The sequence below is a fragment of the Eschrichtius robustus genome, chromosome 18, assembly GCF_028021215.1.
Source record: "Eschrichtius robustus isolate mEscRob2 chromosome 18, mEscRob2.pri, whole genome shotgun sequence".
NCBI lineage: Eukaryota > Metazoa > Chordata > Mammalia > Artiodactyla > Eschrichtiidae > Eschrichtius > Eschrichtius robustus.
In genome coordinates, this window is record NC_090841.1 from 45,394,716 (window position 1) to 45,414,096 (window position 19,381).

At 33.3% G+C, this 19,381-nt stretch overlaps 1 protein-coding gene across 2 annotated transcripts in view; it reads right to left on the reverse strand.

Annotated features, from left to right (window-relative positions):
- The window catches only part of KLHL1 (kelch like family member 1), a 422,746-nt gene that overhangs the window by 73,160 nt on the left and 330,205 nt on the right, over positions 1-19,381 (reverse strand). For both annotated transcript variants that reach the window (XM_068526655.1, XM_068526654.1), the window contains one exon: positions 9,416-9,640. In XM_068526655.1, coding sequence (XP_068382756.1) covers positions 9,416-9,640 — 225 coding nt within the window. The remainder of the gene's footprint in view (positions 1-9,415; positions 9,641-19,381) is intronic.

Below are 19,381 nucleotides of genomic sequence, written 5' to 3' on the forward strand. Positions count from 1 at the left end.
AGTGCCTGTTATCATTGGTGGATTTGCTTTTTGGTTTAGTTGTTCTCTTCTTTCTTTCTTTCTTTTTTTCCTTTGTTTTTTATTACTTCTTAATTAAAAAAATTTTTTTTAATAATTATTCTTATTTTTTATTTCAATAACTTTTATTTTCTTTTTTCTTTCTTTCTTCCATTTTTCTCCCTTTACTTCTGAGTGGTGTGGCTGACAGTGTCTTGGTTCTCCAGGTGGGTGTGAGGCCTGTGCCTCTGAGGTGGGAGAGCTGAGTTCAGGACATGAGTCCACCAGGGATGTCCCAGCTCCACGTAATATCAAATGGTGAAAGCTCTCCCAGAGATCTCCATCTCAACACTAAGACCCCACTCCACTCAACAACCAGCAAGCTACAGTGCTGGACACCCTATGCCAAACAACTAGCAAGACAGGAACACAACCCCACCCATTAGCAGAGAGGCTGCCTAAAATCATAATAAGGTCACAGACACCTCCAAACAAACCACAGGACACAGACCTACTCACCAGAAAGACAAGATCCAGGCTCATCCACCAGAACACAGGCACTGGTCCCCTCCACAAGGAAACCTACACAACTCACTGAAACAACCTTAGCCACTCTGGCAGACCCCCAAAACAACAGAAACTACGAACCTGCAGCCTGCCAAAAGGAGACCCCAAACCCAATAAGTTAAGCAAAATGAGAAGACAGAGAAACACACAGCAGACGAAGCAGCAAGGTAAAAACCCAACAGACCAAACAAATGAAGAGGAAATAGGCAGTCTACCTGAAAAAGGATTCAGAGTAATGATAGTAAAGATGTTACAAAATCTTGGAAATAGAATGGAGAAAATAAAAGAAACCTTTAACAAGGAACTGGAAGAACTAAAGAGCAAACAAAGAATGATGAACAACCCAATAAATGAAATTAAGAATTCTCTAGAAGGAATCAATAGCAGAAAAACTGAGGCAGAGGAACGGATAAGTGACCTGGAAGATAAAATAGTAGAAATAACTACTGCAGAGCAGAATAAAGAAAAAAGAATGAAAAGAATTGACCACCATTGCAAACACTTCTGGGACTACATTAAATGCAACAACATTCGAATTATAGGGGTCACAGAAGACGAAGAGAAAAAGAAAGGGACTGAGAAAATATTTGAAAAGATTTTAGTTGAAAACTTCCCTAATATGGGAAAGGAAATCATTAATCAAGTCGAGCAAGCGCAGAGAGTCCCATACAGGATAAATCCAAGGAGAAACACGCCAAGACACATATTAATCAAACTATCACATATTAAATGCAAAGAAAAAAATATTAAAAGCAGCAAGGGAAAAAACAACAAATAACATACAAAAGAATCCCCATGAGATTAACAACTGATATTTCAGCAGAAACTGTGCAAGACAGAAGGAAGTGGCAGGACATATTTTAAATGATGATAGGGGAAAACCTACAACCAAGATTACTCTACCCAGCAAAGATCTCATTCAGATTCGATGGAGAAATTAAAACCTTTACAAACAAGCAAAAGCTAAGAGAATTCAGCACCACTAAACCAGCTTTACAGCAAATTCTAAAGGAACTTCTCTAGGCAGCAAACACAAGAGAAGGAAAAGACCTACAATAACAAACCCAAAACAATTAAGAAAATGGTAATAGGAACATACATATCAATAATTACCTAAAATGTAAATGGATTAAGTGCTCCAACCAAAAGACATAAGCTGGCTGAATGGATTAAAAAACAAGACCCGTATATATGCTGTCTACAAGAGAACCACTTCAGACATAGGAACACATAAAGACTGAAAGCGAGGGGATGGAAAAAATAGTCCATGCAAATGGAAATCAAAAGAAAGCTGGAGTAGCAATTCTCATATCAGAAAAAATAAACTTTAAAATAAAGACTACTACAAGAGACAAAGAAGGACACTACATAAAGATAAAGGGATCAATCCAAGAAGAACATATAACAATTGTAAATATTTATGCACCCAACATAGGAGCACTTCAATACATAAGGCAAATGAAAACAGCCATAAAAGGGGAAATCAACAGTAACACATTCATAGTAGGGGACTTTAACACCCCAGTTTCACCAATGGGTAGATCATCCAAAATGCATATAAATAAGGAAACACAAGCTTTAAATGATACATTAAACAAGATGGACTTAATTGATATTTATAGGACATTCCATCCAAAAACAACAGAATACACTTTCTTCTCAAAGGCTCATGGAACATTCTCCAAGATAGATCATATCTTGGGTCACAAATCAAGGCTTGGTAAATTTAAGAAAATGGAAATTGTATCAAGTATTTTTTCTGACCACAACACTATGAGACTAGATATCAATTATGGGAAAATATCTGTAAAAAATACAAACACATGGAGGCGAAACAATACACTACTTAATAATCAAGAGATCACTGAAGAAATCAAAGAGGAAATCAAAAAATACCTAGAAAAAAATGACAATGAAAACACGATGACACAAAACCTATGGGATGCAGCAAAAGCAGTTCTAAGAGGGAAGTTTATAGCAATACAATTCTACCTCAAGAAACAAGAAACATCTCAAATAAATAACCTAACCTTACACCTAAAAGAGTTAGAGAAAAAAGGACAAAAATATCCCAAAGTTAGCAGAAGGAAAGAAATTGTAAAGATCAGATCAGAAATAAATGAAAAAAATAAAAAATGAAAGAAACAATAGCAAAGATCAATAAAACTAAAAGCTGGTTCTTTGAGAAGATAAACGAAATTGGTAAACCATTAGTCAGACTCACCAGGGAAAAAAGAAGAAGACTCAAATCAATAGATTTGGAACTGAAAAAGGAGAAGTACAACTGACACTGCAGAAATACAAAGGATCATGTGAGATAACTACAAGCAACTATATGCCAATAAAATGGACAACCTGGAAGAAATGGACACATTCTTAGAAGAGCACAGCCTTCCAAGACTGAACCAGGAAGAAATCGAAAATATGAACAGACCATTCACAAGCACTGAAATTGAAACTGTGATCAAAAATCTTCCAACAATCAAAGCCCAGGACAAGATGGCTTCACAGGCGAATTCTGTCAAACATTTAGCAAAGAACTAACACCTATCTTTCTCAAACTCTTCCAAAATTTAGCATAAGGAGAAACACTCCCAAACTCATTCTACGAGGCCACCATCACCCTGATACCAAAACTAGACAAAGATGTCACAAAGAAAGAATACTACAGGCCAATATCACTGAGGAACATGCAAAAATCCTCAACAAAATACTAGCAAACAGAATCCAACAGCACATTAAAAGGACCCCATGATCAAGTGGGGTTTATCCCAGGAATGCAAGGATTCTTTAATATACTCAAATCAATCAATGTGATGCACCATATTAACAAATTGAAGGATAAAAACCATATGATCATCTCAATAGGTGCAGAGAAAGCTTTTGACAGAATTCAACACCCATTTATGATAAAAACCCTCTGGAAAGTAGGCATAGAGGGAAGCTACTTCAACATAAAAAAGGCCATATATGACAAACCCACAAACAAACTCATTCTCAAAGGTGAAAAACTGAATCCAATTCTACTAATATCAGGAACAAGACAAGGTTGCCCACTCTCACCATTATTATTCAACATAGTTTGTAAGTTTTAGCCACAGCAATCAGAGGAGAAAAATAAATAAAAGGAATCCAAATCGGAAAAGAAGAAGTAAAACTGTCACTGTTTGCAGATGACATGATACTATACATAGAGAATCCTAAAGTTGCTACCAGAAAACTACCAGAGCTAATCAATGAATTTGGTAAAGTAGCAGGATACAAAATTAATGCACAGAAATCTCTTGCATTCCTATACACTAATGATGAAAAGTCTGAAAGTGAAATTAAGAAAACACTCCCGTTTACCATTGCAACAGAAAGAATACAGTATCTAGGAATAAACCTACCTAAGGAGACAAAAGACCTGTATGCAGAAAATTATAAGACACTGATGAAAGAAATTAAAGGTGATACAAATAGATGGAGAGATATACCATGTTCTTGGATTGAAAGAATCAACGTTGTGAAAATGACTAAACTACTCAAAGCAATCTACAGATTCAACGCAAGCTCTGTCAAACTGCCAATGGCATTTTTCACAGAACTAGAACAAAAACTTTCAAAATTTGTATGGAAACACAAAAGACCCCAAATAGCCAAAGCATCTTGAGAAAGGAAAACGGAGCTGAAGGAGTCAGGCTTCCTGACTTCAGACTATACTACAAACTACATTAATCAAGACAGTATGGTACTGGCACAATACAGAAATATAGATCAATGGAACAGGATAGAAAACCCAGAGATAAACTCATGCACATGTGGTCACCTTATTTTTGATAAAGGAGGCAAGAATATACAATGGAGAAAAGACAGCCTCTTCAACAAGTGGTGCTGGGAAAACTGGACAGGTACATGTAAAAGTATGAAATTAGAACACTCCCTAACATCATACACAAAAATGAACTCAAAATGGATAAAAGACCTAAATGTAAGACCAGACACTGTAAAACTCTTAGAGGAAAACAGAAGCAGAACACTCTATGACATAAATCACAACAAGATCCTTTTTGACCCACCTCATAGACAAATGGAAATAGAACAAAAATAAACAAATGGGATGTAATGAAAGTTAAAAGCTTTTGCACAGCAAAGGAAACCATAAACAAGATGAAAAGACAACCCTCAGAATGGGAGAAAATATTTGCAAGTGAAGCAACTGACAAATGATTAATCTCCAAAATATACAAGCAACTCATGCAGCTCAATATCAAAAAAACAAACAACCCAATCCAAAATGGGCAGAAGACCTAAATAGACATTTCTCCAAAGAAGATATACAGATTTCCAACAAACATATAAAAGAATGCTCAAAATCATTAATCATTAGAGAAATGCAAATCAAAACTACAATGAGGTATCACCTCACACCAGTCAGAATGGCCATCATCAAAACATCTACAAACAATAAATGCTGTAGAGGGTGTGGAGAAAAGGGAACCCTCTTGCACTGTTGGTGGGAATGTAAATTGATACTGCTACTATGGAGAACAGTATGGTGGTTCCATAAAATCCTAAAAATAGAACTACCATATAATCCAACAACCTCACTACTGGGCATATACCCTGAGAAAACCATAATTCAAAAAGAGTCATGTACCACAATGTTCATTGCAGATCTGTTTATAATAGCCAGGACATGGAAGCAACCTAAGTGTCTATTGACAGACAAATGGATAAAGAAGATGTGGCACATATATACAATGGAATATTACTCAGCCATAAAGAGAAACAAAGTTGAGTTATTTGTAGTGAGGTGGATGGACTTAGAGTCTGTCATACAGAGTGAAGTAAATCTGAAAGAGAAAAACAAATATATGCTAACACATATATATGGTATCTAAGAAAAATAAAAAATAAAAAAATAAAAGGTTCTGAAGAACCTAGGGGCAGGACAGGAATAAATACGTAGATATATATAATGGACTTGAGGATACGGAGAGGAGGAAGGGTAAGCTGGGACAAAGTGAAAGAGTGGCATGGACTTATATATACTACCAAATGTAAAATAGATAGCTAGTGGGAAGCAGCTGCATAGCACAGGTAGATCAGCTTGGTGCTTTGTGACTACCTAGAGGGGTGAGATAGGGAAAGTGAAATGGTGGTGCAAGTGGGAGGAGATATGGGGATATATGTATATATATAGCTGATTTACTTTGTTATAAAAGCAGAAATTAACACACCATTTTAAAGCAATTATACTCCAATAAAGATGTTAAAAAAAATGTGGCAAATCCTTAAAGTGGAATATTATTCAATCAGAAAAGGAATGAAGTACTGATACATGCTATGAAACTGATGAACCTTGAAAACATTACATTATGTGAGAGAAACCATACACAAAAAGCCAAAAATTATGATTCTGTTTATATGAAATGTCCAAAATTGGCAATTCCATAGAGACAGAAAATAAGTTAATTTTTGCTAAGGGGTTTAGGGAGATGGGGCAATGACAAGAGACTACTATTGGTTACAAGGTTGTTTTTCAGGATGATAAAAATGTTTTGGAGTTTGATAGTGGTGATGGCTGCACAACTCTGTGAATAGACTCAAAAGTACTCAATTCTATACTTTAACACTTAATTTTATCTCAATTGAAAATTAAACAAACAAAAATAAAGCAATCCCTACCATATATTTATCATACAACATGGAGCATGGCATATAGAAAACCCATAATATACACTAGCTATATTACTGTTTTATCAATTTGTCTTAAAATGACAATTGCAAACAGTGGATTGTAGTAATGCCTTATTCAATTTTATACAATATAAAATGTGGTGGGAAAGAAGACATCATATACAGAATTATGTGTTCCAAAGACATAATGCTAAAATAAAAACTCAGCATATTGAGACAACGGTAGTCTTAATTATCTTCATTCTCTAGACAGATGCATTACTCCCTGATGTCACAGACTTAACATGAATACAATTTTATATGCTATATTATCTAGCACAAGAAGCGTTCTTCATTTACTGCTAGCTATGAAAAAATTTTGGCCACATATCAAACCTTAGCAACAGAAGAACTCACGTGGCTTTCTCGCACAATCACGTAAGGATTTTTTTTTTTTTTCTAAAGAAATCAAGGTGGGGGAAAGCTATATAGGTCAAAGAAATTATTTTGAGTTTTTATTTTATATTTTAAAATTTTACTTTAGACTCTAGCTCCTTGTCATTTGAATGTATAATATGGGATACATAGGCGATATTGTAATCTCACTGCATACTACAAGGTAGGTATTTGTTAACTATGGCAAATAAAAAGGTACATTCTAGTTTCTGAACAGATAAAAGACTAGTACCGACGGCTGTTGGTTTACACTCAAACCCAATATTGGTTATTACACTGAAGGAAGAGTCATGGTATAGTGATTAGAGAAACAGAGTCAGTTGTTACTTCCTAAGTGAGACAAAAATTCATGGCACTGCTTTGGGGGAATAACTTGGAGGAAATTTTGATTTGTGTTATTTTTCCTATGCCATATTGTTCTCTTCAAAAGAGCCACTGCAACTTGCATATTGCCAGGCAGTGAATCAGCTGTGTCCATGCAGATCTTGCCATAATTTGTTGATAACAAGACTTTGCTGTTAGTCTGGCTTCAACTAATTGGACCTTGGATTGGCGTCCAAGTCAAAGGCAGTTTTCTATATACTGGGCATTGCTAGGAATCTATGAGGCACTTTGAGATGAGAATTGTCCCCAGAAATGATGCCCTATGCCATAGTTTTACCTATTAAGTCAATCAGGTCTGATCTTGGGGAGTATTGTAGTGGAGAATTTTTTAAAAACTGGCAGGAAGCAATAACCACTAGGAAGTAAATCACAGAGGAAGTCAATGGCATGAGATATGGAGAAGAGGTGAGCTATTTTATAATGGAACTGAAGCAGAGCAAAAACAAAACAGGAGAGGCTTAAGCATGAAAATAGTAGACTACTAGAGTTGGTATTGGGTCACTAAAATTTGTGAGAAATGCTGTATTACATATCAGATGTGTTTGATACTTGGGTTATATAATTTTCTATACAGCCTTACTTCCACAATGGATTCTTTACCAAATAAGACAGACTAAAAGACAGTATCTAAGATTACCATCCTGCTCAGCACTGATTCCTAAAGGGTCAGCAGCCTATGTGATAGGATTTGAGGCAAACCATAACCTTATATACTTTAAACATCTAAAATTATACCATTTAAGGTGTATTCTTGGTGAAATGTTTTCAAGTATGTTCTCTTGATATGCAAATATCCTATCTAATTAAACTTTAGAATACCTTAATAGAAAGGAACTGAATTGTCTAAAAAAGGAAGAAAGACATTAAATTCCAAAAATTCCAATCCATAGTGTTTATTCTCTATATTTCCCCCAAACAGGAACATAGGTAGTTAGATAGCTAGCTAATAAAAGCAATACATAGAGCTTTTACATGGACACAAAAGCCGAAATTCTTCAATATATTTGAAAAAATATATAAGAAAACTTTTATATAATATTACCTGGGAAAAATGATTTGGTATTCATATTTTCCATATTATAATTGGGGGTTATATGATTTAAAGTATTTATACAATTTTTATTTAAAACACAAACTTTTAGAGCTTGAAAAAGTTCCCAAACATTTATTACTATTCCTTAATTTTGCTAATGAGCAAACTGAAGAAAGAGGAGGTAAACCAGAAGAACAAAAAGGTAAGTTGCTTTAGTTCATAGCTATTTTATTTATTTTCCTTTTTAAATTTTTCTTAGATGATGGCAGACAAGAATAGGAAATGCAGTGCTGAAGACCTCAGAGTTGAAGTATCAATATTTGTTTTTGAAATGCTCTATGATTTTGCTTACCTATGAATGTCTAAATCAGTACATTTATAATTAAACTTCAATATCTTTCTAGTGTGTATTTCTAAATATATGAAAGGTACTTAGTCAACTATTTGACCTATTTCAGGTCTTCAAAAAAGCTAATTAGCACTTCTTACAATCCATATGATAAGAAGTACAAATTCAGGAACTATCTTTATTAAATTACTCTTTTTTCAAATATTTGTATAGGACTTTACAATTTACAAGTGATTTCATATTCATTATCATCATCAGATATTTATCTAATTAATAACCTTGAATCAGTGGCAAATCAGGAAACGGAGGCTCATAGTTTAACTGCTGGCCCCAAATCATGACAATATCAAATGGTAGATTCAAAACTGACACCCAGAACTTCTGAATCCAAATATAGTTCTCCCCATCTCCAAGTTACTCCATAATAGAGATCGATTGAATCCTATCATATTGACCCCTGGTGCCTATTGATGTGTCACTCTTTTTCTAAACCTGTGTTGCCTGCTCTCCATGGACCTTTCAAGGTGGAATCAATTAAGTGCAAAGATATAGCTAGATTTGTCTGTCCACTAATGTGGGAATGAGCCACCTTAATTAAGTTTTCGTCAATTCACATTAACTGTTTCTTCCTCTAGGCTGCATTACTCTGGTCTCTCCATGATAGTTCTGCATTTTTTTCTTCATACCAAATGAATTTTACATGTTGTATGAATATCAGACTGTGAAAACTTTGAGAATAACTTGATGTCTACTCATCTTGGTATATTTAACATCACTGTCAACAGTTTAATGCATATTGGTCAACACCGGAAAATATCAAGAATTAAAAACATATATATGCTCCAAATAAGCCCACAGTTTACCTAAAGTTAATGATAATTGATGACAGTAATACTATATTTTAGCATACAATTTTAGTATTAATAAAATATTTTCTAAAAATAATATCAATAAAGTAAGAATCTTACCTAGACCATGCCTATGTGTTGACATTGGTGGTAAGACAGTCCAAGTCTTGGTTTTGGGGTTGTAACATTCAACAGTGTTCAATGTCTTTAAGCCATCTCGACCTCCAATTACAAAGAGTTTGTCATCAATAACAGCCACACCAAACTGCAGTCTCCTGCCATTCATCATCCCTGCCTGGATCCACAAATTTGTTCTGAGGTCATATTTCTCTATGGTTGTAGCGCCTGATAAAACATAAAATCACATAGTCACCATTTACTACTAATCCAACAAAGAGTCTTCCCAAGACACTGTACAAATTAGGATGTGAAAACATTCTTGTCATGTTCATTTTTCTTGAAGAAAAAAAATGGCAGAAAAACAAAGTAATATAAGTACTTTATTTTCTCTTCTTGGCAGACACTAATGATTAAAGTAGACACAAATGTTCAGCTGTTTGAATTACATAATGGTCTCATGCTAAACTATTGATTCAATAGAATCATTGTTGGGCATGACACAGTTCTGTGAGTAGATTTTACAACTTCCCTTTATCACTGTTTGCTATAAAAAATGCAACACAATCCTAGCCTAAAAAGACATTTATTAAAGCCCTTTTAAATAGCTAAGCTATGTATGTTATCTGTATAATTTCTGAAAGTGAAGAGAAGTTAATAAATTATTTACCAAATTTCTCTTTAAATTTGTCTTACGCCTTAAATAGCAGAAGGGTTTAAAAGTCAATTTTAACATATGTAAACAAATGTCAGCTGTGCTTTTTTTTAAACCTTATTTTTCAAAAATGCATTCGGGGAATAGCAATAGAATTTAGAGACATAAAATGATCTTCTATCTTTATCAAATGTTAGAATCTCTAAACAAAATACCTTATCTTTCCTAAAAGCTTTTTATGTATAAATTTGAGAAATGCAGTAAATCTGACTAATAAAATAGAAATTGAAAGAATAAGCTAAATTGCTGATGAGGTATGTTTTAAGGGATTCAGTTAAACATTTCACATTACAAACATTTACCTTGAACTAGTTCACAACTGTTTATATGATAAAATATAAACCAGTAAATACTGATCTTGCTTCAGTGTTTGATCTTAATGTTTACACTCACATTCAGCAACATTTCATTTTCAGTGATTAAATATCCCTACATTTACAAGTCAACATTCTTGTGTACTTTCACTTATACACTAAAGATCATTTAACTTGTAATGTATTACAAGTTTGCAAACTAGGGAAGACATTCCTCAGGGGACTCATTTACTCTGTAGAACATAACCAGCAATGAACTAAATAAATATAAACAACTTGGCAGGAAAAGTTTTGCTAATGGAAGTAAAATGGTATAATTTATGCTCAATTTTTATTCAAAAGTGACAAAGCTGTAACAATATAAATACTGAGTTAGAATGAATTAAATCTGGGTTTTTTTGAAGTTTTACAAAAGCAAGTTATTTTGAAGTTATTCATACAACTAAACATGAAGTATTATAAGACTATTATTATTTTTAGAGTAAAAATAAACTGGAATATTCATAAAAGTCATTTGATACTGTTTACTAACATGATACATATTATTTAAACAAAAGTGCTTCTTTTATGCTTAACTGTATTTATTATGTTTTATTGATATGTTAAATGTTTTATTCAAATATGTACAAATTGAAATTCCAAGGTGAACTAAAGTATTAAATAATTTCAAGGTCATGTGAATTCTCAAAGCTTGATAGCATTGGGATTACATGAATGCCTAACTAAAAATTAAGAGTTGTATGCAAATACCTCTCTCTTATGACTAACTCTTGACGAATCATGGCAGAAGAAATAGTGTAACCTAATCTTAATTAACCCAATCCCAAGAGACACGTATTTTGCAGGTCTGGAAGTAAATATCTTCCACTACTTTCTTCTCCAAAACCTTGGTCAAATTCTTTGCAGGGAGTTTAAGGTGCAGTCATCCTTCTCAGGGAAAATCTTTGAGAATGTGTGAGGTTAAGGGCCTCTGAGCAATAAAAGGTGTTGGTATTCAAAGGGGAAAGTGAGGACTTGATTTGAGTTTCAGTCTCATTTAAACAAGCTAGATGTGTCTTCAACCTCAACACCTGGCAGGATTTTTTACTTTTACAGTGTTTTTCCTCTAGCTGCTGTTTTCAGAGGTGACCTATACATTTTATCCTAAAGTTGCTACATCAGAAATAGGAGTCCATTCCTGTTTTCCTTTTTTTTTTTTAATTTAGAAGCTGTTTTAATTTACTATGGCTGCTGAGAAAATTTATCTCAAATTTTGAAGTTTAACAAACACGCATTTATTATCTTACAGTTCTGGAAGTCAGAAGTTCAAATTACATTTTGTGCTAAAATCAGGGTGTTGGCAGGGCTTTCTTTTCTTTCAGGAGGCTCTAAAGAAGATATATTTTCACTCCACTCTTCAATTCTGCTTAGTCAAAAAAAGTTTAATAATACAAAACAAAGATTTCTTGATTTGTAGAGCTTACTTATAGTAGTCAATAAGTTGATTATTTTCATATTCAGACTGTAATATAAATGTTTTATCTAGTTTTTAATGATCACAAAGTTAAAAATACGCTTGCTCTTTTTCTAATGAAAGTTATTAGTGATAATATTCTTTAAGGTATTTTCTCACCAGCATACTTCATTAGTTGTCTGTATAAACTTCCCAACTGTATTATACTTTTAAAAATTTATCAATTTGTTTGTGAGTTCTGTTGTTTTCTTTTGCTTATAAGAGTGTATGTATCCCCTTGGTTGTTTCCTGAGTTAGAGGAAGAAGGACAAAGCCATTCTCTCTGAGCAATGTTATCCTGAGCTGTTCCTTAAAGTAAAGGCAATATTTGTCATTACATAAATTAAAAAGAGAATATGAATAAGAGTGGACTCCTGTGCTGGTAAGTAATACAGTTGAAAGAAATAAAAAAAGGAAAGTTTATTTTAAGACATAGTTACTCTTGGGTTCCTCTGTTCATGAAACCATCTCTGGTTATCTCAAATGCCTGCAAAGCAGAGGCACAACTCTAAAACGTGTGACTGCAGGCACAATAGCATCCAGACTGCTTTCATAAACTCTCTGTCAATAATCTGAATGACCTTGGAAGATGGCCTCCAGCTGCAGATGAGAACACAGCCTTGCCAACCCCTTGTTTTCAGCCTTTTGAGATCTTGAGCAGAGAATCCAGACATGCTTTCCTGGACTCCTGACCTACTGTGAGCTAAAAGACGGCACTTGTTTTAAACAGGTCTTTATGGCAGTGTGTTACAGCAGCAATAGAGTTTACTTAATTTGCGTTTTAAAAATTTATAAAGTATTTGTTTTCCAAGTTCAATAACATAACTAGAAGGTATTAGATAAAATATGACTACAAAAGTGTTTTCCTCATGACAAAACAAATTGCAGGCTCCTTTCTCAAAATATAAAACAGAGAATAAGTGCTCAAGATGTTATTAAAGTGTGGTTCTGGGTCTCTTTGGAGTTGTTCATTCATACATCCAAATGTGATTATTTGGAGAAGAAAAATAGGAATTAATACTTGCATGTTCTATTTTGGCATTACAGACAGCAAGACTTATTCCATATCTATAATTCAAATAATTAATAATCTTACTTATCTTGAACACAACACAGAATAAAATGATAGGAGTTTTCTGAACAGACAAAACAGATGTCACAAAAATATCCAATAAAGAAGGTAAAACTCTTATTCAACTCAACAGAAAGGACCTCAGGTATTCTCACAGATCCTTTTTACTATAATTTTAATACAATGTTAATAAGCTTAGTTACTTGATTTTCAAGACTTTTTACAAACCTGCAAGTCAAAATGATCTGGGGAAGTTGAAAGTAGCAATAGCTGATAGTGAGGGAATAACCAGAAAAATAAAAAAAAATATTGTTTTAACTCAGAACAATCATTTATAGCTATTAAAAAAAAAACCACATTATATAATGACTAAAGAGCATTTTGGCCCAATAATAATGGTGATCCTGATGCCATCACATCATTTGGAAAAGGTTAAATTAGTCAGATGTATTCTTTTTAAGAAAACAGTAAATATTGAGAAGCATTCTGAAATTTTTTAAAGCAAAAGATATGTTTCATGATACTTAAGACATCAAGCTTTAAAGAAGGTATTATTATAAAAATTACTTATTTCTTGAATTTTTCATAGAATAAAATTTTCATTGACTTTCATGTATCTACACACTTATGATAAATATAACTTCTAGGGGCTTCCCTGGTGGCGCAGTGGTTGAGAATCTGCCTGCTAATGCAGGGCACACGGGTTCGAGCCCCGGTCTGGGAAGATCCCACATGCCGCGGAGCAACTAGGCCCGTGAGCCACAATTACTGAGCCTGTGCGTCTGGAGCTTGTGCTCCGCAACAAGAGAGGCCACGATACTGAGAGGCCCGCGCACTGCGATGAAGAGTGGCCCCCGCTTGCCGCAACTAGAGAAAGTCCTCGCACAGAAACAAAGACCCAACAAACACAGCCAAAAATAAATAAATAAATTAATTAAAACGTTAAAAAAAAAAAAAACAACAAAACTTCTAGATAACATTCTTACACTTATATAAAAAAGTAGTATTGCAGAGAAAATATTTTTCAAGCACAAATAAAAGTCTTTACTTTTTAGGTAATTCTTTATATTTTATTAGGATGGCATTGTAACATTTCATAATCATCAAAATACTTTCATGTGCACCAAATAAACAACCAACGAAATTCTACATCCCCCCAGTATAAATATTTGTAAAATGATAATAAACTGATAAATAGCTATGTACAGACAGTCCCCGACTTTCAATGGTTTGACTTATGAATTCTCCGACTTATGATTGTGTGGAAGTGATATGTATTCGTTAGAAATTGTAAGTCGAATTTTGAATTTTAATCTTTTCCTGGGCCAGCAATATGCAGTACAATACTCTCTTGTGAAGGTGGGCAGGACAGTGAGCCGCAGCTCCCAGGCAGCCATGTGATCACGAGAGTAAACAACTGATAACTCTTACAGCCATTCTGTTTTTCACTTTCAGACAGTATTCAAAAAACTACATAAGATTTTCAACACTCTACTATAAAATAGGCTTTGTGTTAGATGATTCTGCCCAACTGTAGGCTAATATAAGTGTTCTGAGAATGTTTACGGTGGGCTTGGCTAAGCTCTGATGTTCTGTAAGTTTGGTGTATTAAATGAATTTTCAACTTACTATACTTTAAACTTTCAATGGGGTTATCAACATGTAATCCCATCGTAAGTTGAGGAAGATTTGTATAGAGATATAAATGTATATATATCATTAAACTTAATGCTATATTTTGAAGTAGGTATATACATCTCAAAAACCAAGCCTTTTGCTTAATTTATACTAATTTCACTAAAATCAAGAAACACAAAATGATGCCAACTTCTTGGCTCATAACCAAGGGAACAAAAGTATGGAATATCATTTTAATTATTTGTATTTCATGTAATAGTCCACCTTAATAATTAAAAATTATCTTTAAAATCTTAGAAAAAATTTAAAGTTTCTGGAAGTTGGCAAATAAGTAAAATACAAAAATCAATGCAATTTTTAAAAATGAAAATAACCTAGATTGTGTAAAGAACAGAAGAACCTATTTAAATAGCACCACTAAAAGTAAATTATCTAAAAATAAAATCAGCAAAATAGGTTACAAATCTAGATAAAGAAAAAAAGTAAAACTCTGTTGAATAATGTCAGTTTGAATGAATACAAAGAATCATACTAATTTTGAATGAGATGGTTTGTTATTGTGCAAATGATAATTATTATCTTATAATCACAATTTATATAATAATATTTGTACAAGGTATTTATAAAATTATACTTGTGTTTCTCTGGAAATTTGAAAGTCAAATATTAGGAAATACATTTTTAAAAGCCAGGCAATTTCCAATACAAAGGAATCTTGAGGAAAAAATGCCCTACCAGATATTAAAAAGTATTGTGTAACTAGAGATTTTAAAAAGATGACTTTATTATGAATGAAAACAGCTATATTAATAAATATGAAAAGAAAGCCAGAAATAACTCTAATACATGTGAGTATAATATAATAAACATGGCTGTTCAAATCAGTGAAAAAACATTTTATTATTCAAATAAATAGTGTTAAGATAAACAGTTGTCCTCTGGAGAAAATTAAATAACTTAGATTCCTGCCTTACTCATTACACCAGAATGAGGTTTAGATGAGACAGGGCTAGAGCACAGCACACAATGCCACAGAACTAGCATATGTGTGGTTCTCTTCTCAGGGCTCCACATGCATTAACAGGGATGGAGATTTTAAGTAACCTGCCATCGGTCACACTCTACTACAACCTTAAACATCCTAGAAGATGAATACGTAGCTGATGAATTTTCACTTCTAGGTGGGCATAAGATCAAAAATCCATGAGGGAAAGCATGAGACCCAGAAATTTTTAAGTAAATATATATATATATATATATATATATATATATATATATATATGTATGATCACTAACCACCTCAATATAAAGTATAGTTACATCAAAAATAAACTAATTAAAAAACCCCAAAGACTGAGAACATTAACAACAAAAATGTTTTATAAATATAACAAGGAGTGAATTTCCTTGATATGTAAAAAGCTTTTATAAATCAAGAAGTAAATTAGAAACATTAAAATAGAAATACGCTAATGACATTAGCAGGTAATTAATAGAAAAGCAATATGAATACCATGTAAATGTTGAAAGATTTACTTAAGCTTTCCTAAAATTAAATAATAATTTTATTAAATAAATAATCTTAATAATTTATTTATTAATAATCTTAATAATCTTATTAAATTTCCAACAAATTTAGAAAATGTGTAATTTTGATATTCACATCAAAACCAACTGGTTGATATTAAATCGATGCAACTATTATGGGAGGTGTGCAGTGTGTGCGTGTGTGTGTGAAATAAAATACATGGAGCATTTAGGAAATGGGGGGAGTTGAATTTATGATTTGTAACTTCCTATTTTAAAGAGTTTGCCATAAATACATCTTAGTTCTGTTATTAAAATACTAATTCATTATTTTTAAAAGCAGCTTTTGGTGTTGCTAAAGATGTCATAGGAAAGAGACTTTAAAAAAGTAACTCAAAGCTTGTAGTTATTATTTCTATCATTATTACTAAGCCACCATTTTTACAGTAAAAACCTCATGTATTAAAATAACTTTTTTTTTTTTTTTACTAATTTTTGGCCATGGTATTCTAATTATTTATTTATTTATTTATTTATGGCTGTGTTGGGTCTTCGTTTCTGTGGGAGGGCTTTCTCTAGTTGTGGCAAGCGGGGGCCACTCTTCATCGCGGTGCGCGGGCCTCTCACTATTGTGGCCTCTCTTGTTGTGGAACACAGGCTCCAGACGCGCAGGCTCAGTAGTTGTGGCTCACGGGCCTAGTTGATCCGCGGCATGTGGGATCTTCCCAGACCAGGGCTGAAACCCTTGTCCCCTGCATTAGCAGGCAGATTCTCAACCACTGTGCCACCAGGGAAGCCCTAAGATAACTTTATAGCAAAAGAACACATATTAAAACATTATTACAAGTATACTTTATTTTTTCATTTTCTTAAGAAATATTCACTGAACATAAACTCATATTACTTGAAATTTTCCAATTAAATATTTATTTTTATAACTAACATTTGCCTAAATTAAACCAAGCCCTTGTTATTTATATTATTATTAAAATACCCTTTTAAGATACTTCTTAAAAACCTTTTTAAAAGTTTTAAAACTTTTCAAAACACTTTCCATATAATATTTATTCGAATTTTTCTACCCTTTGTGAATGAAAGGAAATGTCAGCACTTGTGAATGAAAGGAAAAATGACTATTATGACAACTGGGTTCTAGTTGTAGTATTACTGACTGTATGACACAAACAAAAGTCATTCAAATGCCTTTTCATCAGTATAGTAAAAAAACATGAGAGCTCATTGATCTCCACCTAAACTATAAACTCTTGGAAAGTACATTTTTGTCTTTTTCATAAATGAGCACCCACCCTTACAAAGATATATTAATTGAAGGCTCTCTATGATCTACTAATGTTTATTCAAATTGAGGGTTTATATTAGTACCACATTAGGTGAAAATGCAGTGACTTCTACTTATGTCTAAATCTTTTACTTCTCCTTCTCTGTGAGTCTCTGTCATGGAAGTAAGCTGAGGTAGCGTTGCAAACTCTCTCTTTCTTTGACAGAGAAGAACCACGCATTGGAGGATTAAGATCTGGTACTTATGAAACATGCATAAACACACACAGGCTTTTTCTCCCTGTGGGTCTGTAAAAGGAGACTTGATTTAGAAAAAGGATGTACTTATGTATTGAACATTCACTGGGAGATTGATCAAAAAGAATGTACTCTGTACAAATAATTTATAATTATGATGGCATTTTATCATAATACACTAATTTATTACTCAATCCACATTCACTGAAAGATGTACACAATGTACAGTTAAGTGGCCCAAATCCTCTGACCACTAAAAGGCAAAATAAAGTTTTTACTAGACTAAATTTTGAAGAATTTAACTTATAATTTTAACCCTGATCCATCCTCAGAAGAGACACTGGAAATGGTTACAGCCAAGATAGTCACTAAGCTTTGTGTCTTTCTAGTGAAGATGGGCCCATGAAAGAAAACTTCACTGACAGGTGATTCACTTTTCAACTGAGAGAACCTTCCTTCACTCTTCATTACAGAACATAGCTTCTAGGAGCTGAAAGTCCTTTGTCTGCAGACTCATTGAGAACAATGTAAACAACCAGAATTTAATTTAACACATGAGCATCTTTCCTGATTTTAAAGACTGTCAAGGAAGCAGTTGCCTTGACTTTACTTTATTCTTCCCCTGAGACCCTTCGGGAAGAAGTATGGTTCTTCCCTAAAATATCTCTTAGCAGCCTGATAAGTCAACACCTATTCCAGAAGAAAACTCTTTGTGTCTGAAAAACAAACTGGGTTTAGGCTGACATGATGTTATTTGTAATTTTGATTGTTTCTACAGCTTGGTGCAAACTGATGTCCTTGAAATGGTAATCTTCAATGATATATTTCAAGTTCAGTGAAAATGTACTGAAGTGGAACTGAAGTGACTGAATGGAGTTACTGAGGCAGACATTAAATAGTAGTCCTCAAAAGGGCAAATATGAAAGAATAAGTTTTCTTTTATTACATTGCTTTTCTTCAGAAAAAGTCATACAGTATTTTAAAGTTATTTCCTCCACCTAACTGCAAATGCTCAGATATCTCTGGCACACAATTGTAAGTGAATCATTTTCTTAAAGCCATATGATGATCACTAGTAAGCTAAATGCTTTAGAAATTATCCAGTTGTAGAACTGCATTATGAAAAGCTGTTCTTTAAAAGTTCTTGATAGTGCAGTTTGTTCAGTTCAAGCCAAGGAGTAAAAATCAGGTCAAGATGGTTAATTTCACTTATCTATTTCAATTTCCATTTTAGCCTTTCAACAATACTGGCAATGATGGAAAGTGTGATGAGACAAATTCAGGATAAAATGATCTGTCCAAGTCCTTTGAATAGAAAGAGAGAAATATCAGTCCATCCCTACAGTTAGATAATTTTAAAATTTTACATTTATGAAAATCCAAGGTACCCATTAAATAGTCAAATACCATAATATATGCTCAATAATAAAATGATTCAATAAAAAAAGTCAAGGAAATTAAGATTTACTGCATAGTTAAGAATTAATGCTTTTTCTCCTTTTATGTTTTTTTTTTCACCAAGATTCCTATTATTGTTAGCTATATTAAAATTTGCTTTGAGTTCACATGAAAGATGTAGAGCTGTCTGATCAGACACCTGGTTGTTAATGAAAATCAGTAACTGACCTGTGGCTTCAAGGAGGCTGTCAACAAGGAGGCGATGCAAACATGTAGA